We start from the raw sequence: 9,122 nt of genomic DNA on the forward strand, positions 1-9,122 counted from the left end.
TTTAAAAAAATAATAATTTTAATCTTTTTTTAATGGGTTTCGTTGGTTTACTATAAAATAACTTTTTTTTTTAAATAATTAGGGGTAACATTGATAAGTGATAACACCAATATAACTTAAGCAATCCTTCGTTTCACGCACAAATCTAAAAGCAAAAAGGATGCAATGGCTTTTAAGATCAAGGACTATTGATAACTGCTAAATAAGAGTTGTTTTTTTTATGAAAATAGTTAAAATATCTTTAAAAATAATTATTTAGCAGTTATTCATACTTAATTGTTAGGAATTGATGTTCTTCTGTTTACGGCTTGCAGATATAAAAATTGGAGGGATTAAAAGTAAAAAGATGTAGAAAATATGAAAAAAGATGAAGATTTTAGCATCAGGCCGAGCCCAAGAAGCGCTCAGCGCCCGCTAAGCACAAAAACTGGTACCTGGGTTCAGTGAGCAGAGCGCACTAAGCACGAAAATAGGCACTTGTGCTTAACGAGCAAAGTGTGAGTATGCAGGACCAAGTCCACTCCAACAACTATAAAAAGAGAGTTAAGCCAAAGGGAAAGGACACACCGAGTCTCAAAGCACTCTAATACACACCTAAAGCCTCAGAAGTCTTCCTTAGGGAATTCTCTCTTCTCTCTCATGATTTTCTCTATTCCCTTCTTCCATCCCTTCTCCTCCACCAGTTCTTATACCCCTATCTCAGTGTAAGGCTCTCATGGCCATGAGAGGCTAAACCCTTAGTTAGGGCCTGACAGGCCGAAAAAGCCAAGAGATGTATGATGTACTTCATATTTATCAATGCAATAGGTGTTTTCTATCCTATTATCTTTTCCTATTTCAATTTTATGTATTACTCATCTTTACATTGTTTAAGGAGTTAGATGCTCGATAGAGGGTAATCCCTAATAAGAATATAATGAAGGTATGCATGCATCAATTTTAAGGGTTAGACGCTCGACAAAGGATAACTTCTAATAGAACTAAAAGGAAAATATATCATAATAAAATCACTGCTAGACATAGAATGATTGCATTATGCCCATGCATCAAAGCACGCATCTAGAATGAAAGCTTTATGCATTTTATCTGTTGAATCTGTTCAAAGGCATTTGAGAGATAGATAGGTAAAATAGGTTTGTCATCATGAGACATCAGGGGCAAGTAATCAAATAGATGTGGGTAGGATAAATTTACCTGATTGATAAAGAAAAATCTAAAAACTATACATCTTAGGCAAACAAGGCATGCTAGGTCATAACATTCTCATCCCATTGAATTCTCTATTGATTATTTTGCTTCATATTATTTTCTTTTTCTACAACTATCTGCTATTAATTCCTGTTCCCTTTATTTATCATTTATCTCTCTTTGTTTCTTCTATTAAAAATTGGAAATTATACAATACAAGTACAAAACAAAGTCCTATGGAATTTGACACTCACACTTCTGAATTTTTATTACTTGGACATTTTGTGCACTTGCCAAACCATTAACAATTATTCAAAAAAAGTTCTCCATTTAGCTTGTGGTTTAAACAATGAAGTTGCAGACTCGCTAAAATAGAACCCATTTAAATTGTAGACTTCACAAGATGAGTTTTGCGGATGTAAGCTTAAATGAGGTGACTTATTCTCGTGTCTAACTCTATTTATGATGTTAATAAGGAGTTCTTCCATGAGCTACATTTTAAATTTTGACTATCCTACTTTTACCATGAATTTTGATTGTAAATTTTGTTAGGTTCCCTATCGATAGTATCACATCAAATTAATGTTATCAAAATATATTAGTAATTGATTTGACCATGATATTGAATTATTGGATCAATCAGTGGATCATTAGTTGAATCGTATGATTTGATATTTAATAAATTTATAAATTTTATACTTAAGTTATATATATTGTTAATATTATAACAAGTATTCTATTGGTTAAATCGTTAGAAAATTTTTTGTCTGAAGTTTTTAATAAGTATTAAACAATTTTTGACAATAAAAAAAATCAAAAAATTGTTATTCCCCATATTCAAATTAAATTATTTAATACTTATTAAATGTTTTTGATAAATAATTTTTAACGTTAGAAAATGAATAATAAAAAACTTAATATAAATAATAATAAAATTAAAGATACATCATCATTTAATTTAATGTATGAAATAACCATTGATTTTAGATTATTCACAAACATAAAAGACAAAAGTTAAAATTTTAAATCATAAATGACTAAAAAAATACAAAACCGTGAAGAATCAAATTATTTCAGCCTATAATAATAAATCGCAAAATATGTTGGAGGAAAATGATAATACAGTATTTCGTTTCGCTTTTTCCGCTTTGGTCAATGACTCAACGCGGAAAAAACAAGCCAAACTCTCTTTAACTCGGAAAAGACCAAAAGGGAGAAAACTCAGAAAAGCATTCTTGTCATTTAAAAAATTCCAATTGACGAAAGGGGCCAGACTTTATATATATATACATCACACACACACACCCATTCACTTATGCACTAACAAATAGTCACTCTCTTTTGTTCTCTCGTTCCTCTCATATTCCCAACCCCTTTTGTTTTGCTTAGAGTTAGAGAACTGCACATCACACCCAAATGGAAGAGACCAAATCCAAGTTCAAGAGGATTTGTGTGTACTGTGGAAGCAGTTCTGGTAACAAAGCCAGTTACCAAGAAGCTGCTGTGGAACTTGGCAAGGAGATGGTAATAATTATTTAACTTCCACACTTCCAGTTAAAAAAACTATTACTTTTCTAGCGTTGAATAACAATATCACTTTCATGAAGTTCAGTTAATCTTCTTCTTCTTCTTTATAAGAGGCCCTTTTCAGATGAAAAAGACACCCACTTGTATGTTTTTGTCAAATCCTGCATTCTTTCTCTCCTTTATGTTCATATGGTCTATAGTTGGAGGCGGTAAAAAAATTAATAAAAAAGTTTAAACCTAAAAGCACGGCTTAAATTAAATCTGCATCTACATGGTTCTTAGTACCCTTTTGCATTATTTTTCTTTGTCCTATTAGCTATTACTTTCACAAATTTATGTTCCATGAACTTGCTTCATTTAAGGGTCTTTTAAGTTATTTCTTCTTCAAACTCTGCGGCACTTTCTCCTCCTTCCTTGTAACTTCTCATTTTTTTTCTCCATTTTAAACCTCTTCCCCTTCATAAGCTGTATGGTAGTTGTTGTTTTTTTTTTCCTTTTTTTTTAATTTTCTTACCTAACAAATAATATCTCAAGACTCAACGCTAGCTAGGTTATGATCTTTGAGGAATGAGAATGGTTTAGGTTAAGAGTTTGTCATGAAAGAGAAGATTGCAAGGCTGGAACCTGCTGTCAGTTGAGCAGCCTTCTTGCATGATCTATGTTTTTGCCTCTAACATGTTTATTTTTTTTCTCTCAATAATTTTCCAACTGAAGAAAAAAAAAAGAGAAAAAAAATGTTCTATGCGCGTTTCAAGGGTAACGAACGTGCAATTTTGGTATCATTACACTATGAAGCGTGCTCTTAACCTTTGGCATTCCCCACAAGCTTCACCTCCATGATTTTTCCCTGTGGTCGAGGGGTTATTTTTATTTGCATCCTTAAAATGATTTTTCCCTGTGACCAAACTTTACCATTGACCACTAATCCAATACTATAATAAAATAAAATAAAAACATTATTTTATTTTATCTTGTGTGTGTCCAATTACTTAGCATGTTTGGTTTCTTACCATGATGATGATTAGTGCATGACACGTGTCTAATCGGTTTGGTCTTCAATGTGTTTTTTTTGAAGGTTGAGAGAAGAATTGATTTGGTCTATGGAGGTGGTAGCGTGGGCTTGATGGGTCTAGTTTCTCAGGCAGTTCATGATGGTGGGCGCCATGTTCTGGGGTTTGTTCTCTCTCTCTCTCTCTCTCTCTATATATATATCTCTACGTTTTTATGTTATAGACCAACTTAATCATTTTAGTGATTGCTACTACAAAGTGGGTTATAATGTTGTATCCTTATTCTGTTTACATACTGACCCATGCGTGTTTCCCTATTTCCTAAGAAATGAGTTCATGCAAAGGACATCATTGGATAAAAAACTGGCAACGTGGGACATTTTTTTAGCCCCTTTGATTAAAGCTTCCAAATGTAGGGTAAAAGGAAGCATTTTGGACTTAAATAAAATATAAGTTCCCTGTGTGTGATGGTTAATATTATGGCTTTATGTTCCATTAGGGTGAAGGGGGAAAAGGTGTTAACCTTTACCTATGGTTAGAAGCCTTTTGAAGCAGCTTTGCTCTGTTGGATAAAAGTTCAATGCCTTTTGGCCCTTTTACGGAAAGGGAGGGTAGAAAAGTTTTTGCTCTGGAATTGGAGCCACCATTGGTTTTAAATTTTTATTTTACTCTTTCCCCTTGCATGCAATCTCAATACATGCTTAAAGTGCATTTTATGATTAAGGGGAATTCAAATTGGTCTTTGGTTTCTTTTTGTTCTTTGTTTATTGTAATAATCATTTTTTGTTTAAAATATTTCCTCTTCTATCTTTTGACTGATGATGTGCATCATTGACTTGTTTTTGTGCAGCGTTATCCCAAAAAGCCTCATGCCAAGAGAGGTAAATCACTGCTGTCTCTTGCTACTATGACACAAACAATCTTGTTAGAATAAAAAGAGAAAATAGTGTAAAATTACACTTTCATCCAATGACAAATTGTTGTATATACTACTTTATTGATTTTCACAATAATTATCTTGAAAATCACACATTTTATGACTTATTGGTTGATAGTGTAATTTTATTTTACACAAATGGTACGTAGAAATTAAACTGGACTTTAAAATACTAGTGGTCAATGACTCTTCATGTGTATTTTTTTTATACTTTTTATGCGTATATTAATGTGTATGTTGGAAATGCAGATAACTGGTGATCCTATTGGGGAAGTGAGAGCAGTATCCGATATGCATCAAAGAAAAGCTGAGATGGCTCGTCAAGCTGATGCATTCATTGCCCTTCCTGGTATGGTTTATAACTAATAACTATATTGTGACACAAAGACAAAAACTGAAAGAAACGAGCGACATAGTCATGTGAAGTGGGGTTTTATTGGTCTTTTAAGTAATAAATAACATTCATACATGGTGCTGTTACTCATGTCTTGTTGTTATCAAACATTAGGGGGATATGGAACACTCGAAGAACTGCTTGAAATCATTACATGGGCTCAGCTTGGGATCCACAGCAAACCGGTAAGAACTACTTATTAATAATCCTCATTTTTATAATTATGTGATTCGACAAATTATATGACGTACTAGTAGTTGCTCTTTGTTGTTCTATTCAAAGGGAGATACTAGTGACGTTAGTTAGGAACTTCATTGACCAAGTTCTTTGTTGGCATCTGTTTTCAGATGGTATTATTGTAGAAAAATGTTTATAAATGTTATGTTCTGCCAAATTAGACATAAATCTTTTAAAATTGATAAGATAGGATAAAAGGGAAACTATATTAAGTTATTAGTTCAAATGTTAAAAAATATTATAATCGAGTGAGATAAATTTGTACACTAAACATTTTTATTTTGGTATATAAGTTTGGAAATTAATTAAATAAACTATAGATTAGTTGAAATGTAAACACGAATAAGTGACCTAGAAATGCCGAAAGGTGGGAATGGAATATAATATTGTATTACAAACTATAGCTTTTAAAATTAATAATAAAAAAAGCTTCACTTGCCTCTTATGATCTCTCTGGAATCGTATTTCTGTTATATAGTTATAAAATATCAAGAAGTCAAATCTCATATTATTTGCCCTGTTAATTGTTTTAATACCTGCCTTAAGCAACTTTGCTTCTACATACATGACGCATGATATTGCGTATTCATTCACTACCTCCATATTTTAATGTCGTAATTCTACGTATCATCAATTGTAATGTTGCTTAATTGGATTAGATACGCGTTTTTAGTTAACTAGCCTGCTTAAGTTTATACTTCCCACAATTTTTTTTATCCGAATGGGACAACACAAGGAAGCTTCGTAATGGAACAAACACATGTGTATTTAATTCACACATTCACATGAGAAGATATCTGAGATTTTGTTATAGTTAATCGTTGTCACGTTACATTATTTGATGGTTCTCCGTTTGAATGGGAGAAAGATATGATGCCATGATCAATAAGCATAGAAAATGATTGAGGGAAACGACACAACATCAAAATTAAAGTTAAATGTGGTCAATGGAAGACTAGTGGAAAATTGCATACATAATACAGATGTAGCTACTACTATTAATTATAACACGGTGTTTGGTTGTCCCAATTTTTTGTGGTGCAGGTGGGCCTATTGAATGTGGAAGGATTTTACAATTCCTTGTTGTCTTTCATTGACAAGGCCGTTGATGAAGGCTTTATTTCACCAAAAGCACGTCGCATTATCGTGTCAGCACCCACAGCCAAAGATTTGGTTAGAGAGCTAGAGGTGCGTGTAACATTTTAAATTTTTACCTCACTTTAGTGAACAATTGAGGTTTTATGGTTCATGATTCATAAAATTAATATGATTAAATCATATGTTTAAGAATTAATTAAGAAATTAAGATACTAATAATGGCTAAATAAAGTTGCTAAAATCAAGTGGGCATGTTGGAGAGGCAATAACAATAATCATTTTAATGTTTTGTGAAGCAGGAACATGTACCTGAGAGAGATGAAGTTGTATCCAAGTTGGTGTGGGAAGACAGGCTAAATTATGTGGTGCCTGAATCAGAAGTTGCCATGTGACCGATCTATGCGCTTAGTGGGTGATTGATGAATGAACACCATAGTTTTGGGGTCTTCTATGGATCATTTTGTTGTTTTAAATGTATTTTGGGTACATAAAAATAGTCAATATATATGGGCATAGGAATCGTAGGACCATACACCATCCCTTTTTTTTGTTTTTCCAATTTATGTTGATGCCCCTACTATACAGGGAATGAGGGTAGTTTAAAAAATATGGAAAATCATCAATGGAAGTTATGTTACTGATCATGGCCTTTTCTTCCCCCTCACCCCTCTCTTTTATGGCTTCTCTTTTTTTCTTTCTTTTTCCAACAAACTCTCCGGATTAATTTTGACTAATCCGGATTTTTATTATAATATATATATATATATATATATATATATATATATATATATATATATATAAATATAAACATGTGATGATTCAAAACATGAGCAGATCTTAATAAAGTCTATCATATTTAATAAAATTATCTGTAAAATATCTTTTATGTAATTCAAATTTTATTTTAACAACTTTAGTTCTCGGGATTTGCATCTCATGACTTTTAAAAATGAAAAAAACTTGGGACTTTTAAAATGGAGAAAGAGTATTCTTATTTAAAATAAGTGTTCACTAAATTAAAATCTTTCATCAATTAATATAACAGAAAATTTAAGAAATAAAGTTTATTTTTAATAAAATAAAAAAATTGAGTGAAGTTTATTATAATCTTTAATTAGTTTGAAATATTGTTTTTCCTTATATATCCGAAATCAGAAAGAGTATTAGAACCCTTCAAGGACAACACTTTAATAATTGTTATTTAAAATAGGAGAATTTTTATTAGCGAAGAAACAGCGTCATCTAGCTCCAAATAATGAGATAACTCAATTATTATTGCTTTTGAATTCAGATTTATGATTTCTTTAATGTTTGATTAATGCTCTCTTAATCATCATTGTGTTATATATTGCACTGCTGTTTACAAGCATTATACCGATATTCTTGGGGGGGAAGGTGCTAGTACTGGCACGATGATATTAGTCCCAAATTATAAATAATTAGAAAGCACAATAATTTTCATAAGGGATTAATAGTTACATACCAGATTAGATTAGATGTCTCATTGCACAAAGTGTTGTCACGTGCATCAAAATGACCACATGATTATAGTTCCCTAGTTGCGGCAACAAATGTCATAGGCTGTCTTCTACTCACTAACCATTGAAAATGGAAACCACTGAACCTGTTTTCTTAGGGTGAGATTATTACATGTTTAGTGTTTTGTAAGCTAATCTATAAGAGTTGGCGCAACATATCACGACATGGTTAATTTAGACGCATGAGAATGTTCACTGTAATTAATTAGTGTTCCAAAAAGAATGGATGGAAATAGTTGATATGTCTAGACTAGGTGAAATTTGTATATTGACACTATAATTCACCTTTTGAATTCATCAATTCTTGTACGCAGTTGTCACACATGTAATATATTACAAAAAAAATTAGGAAGGTGTTTATTTCGACCGAGGTATCCTAAAGGATTTCTAAGAAAATGAGTTTAACAGTATCACCTTTTAAATTGGTTCATTTTTAGAAATAGAAAACCTTCATATTTATCTTATTTCTTATTTCCATAATGAAAGATCAGTATCTTATATAGCCGTATCTAGGTATCTGGGGCCTAAGGCCAATTTTTTTTTTTTAAAATACAATAATATTAATTATGAATTTAATATTAATTTTTTATATTTCTAGACTATAAAATTATTTTAATATTTTATAATTAAAGTGTTTCTAATATGTGCATATGCGTGAGTGTGTCTGGATGTGTGTTTGTTGTAATCCATAGTCATATACTTTTCAATTTCATTTTTAATTATTTATTTCTCTTACCTATTAATTATTAAAATATTAAAACATAACATAACTATTTTATTGTAATGTACATTTATATTTTCATTCTTAATGGACCTAAGACAAATATGTTGATGACATTGCTATCTACTTGACCATGGTTGGAGAAGTGAGAAGTAGGCCTGGACAAAAACCGATTTTAGGAAAAAAAAATCAAATCAAACTTGTGTTTAACTAGTTCGGTTTTAACCCGATGTGAATTGATTTGGTAAATTGATATGAAACTGATCTGATTATAAAGAATTATTTCTTGATTTTGAATTAGTTTTAATCGATTTTAAGAAGTAAAATGATTTTCAAACTGTTTTTTTCTTCTTAAAATTGATTTTAAAAAGGAGTTTAGTCATATTGGGACCTTTAATTTACTTATAGCTTCCAAGCGCCATCAAGTAAAAGTTTGTCTTCCATTTTCTCTTTGGATACAAATTCGATAAAA

At 31.3% G+C, this 9,122-nt stretch overlaps 1 protein-coding gene across 1 annotated transcript; it reads left to right on the plus strand.

Moving 5' to 3' along the window:
* Positions 1–2,474: 2,474 nt before the first annotated feature.
* Positions 2,475–7,035, plus strand: LOC100816928 (cytokinin riboside 5'-monophosphate phosphoribohydrolase LOG7). The gene is made up of 7 exons (XM_003519078.4): positions 2,475–2,712; positions 3,791–3,888; positions 4,576–4,606; positions 4,912–5,011; positions 5,171–5,241; positions 6,338–6,481; positions 6,691–7,035. The coding sequence occupies exons 1-7, from the start codon at positions 2,605–2,607 to the stop codon at positions 6,781–6,783; spliced, it is 645 nt and encodes a 214-aa protein (XP_003519126.1). The 5' UTR covers positions 2,475–2,604; the 3' UTR covers positions 6,784–7,035.
* The last annotated feature ends 2,087 nt before the right edge of the window (positions 7,036–9,122 follow it).

Source organism: Glycine max, chromosome 2 (genome assembly GCF_000004515.6).
Source record: "Glycine max cultivar Williams 82 chromosome 2, Glycine_max_v4.0, whole genome shotgun sequence".
NCBI lineage: Eukaryota > Viridiplantae > Streptophyta > Magnoliopsida > Fabales > Fabaceae > Glycine > Glycine max.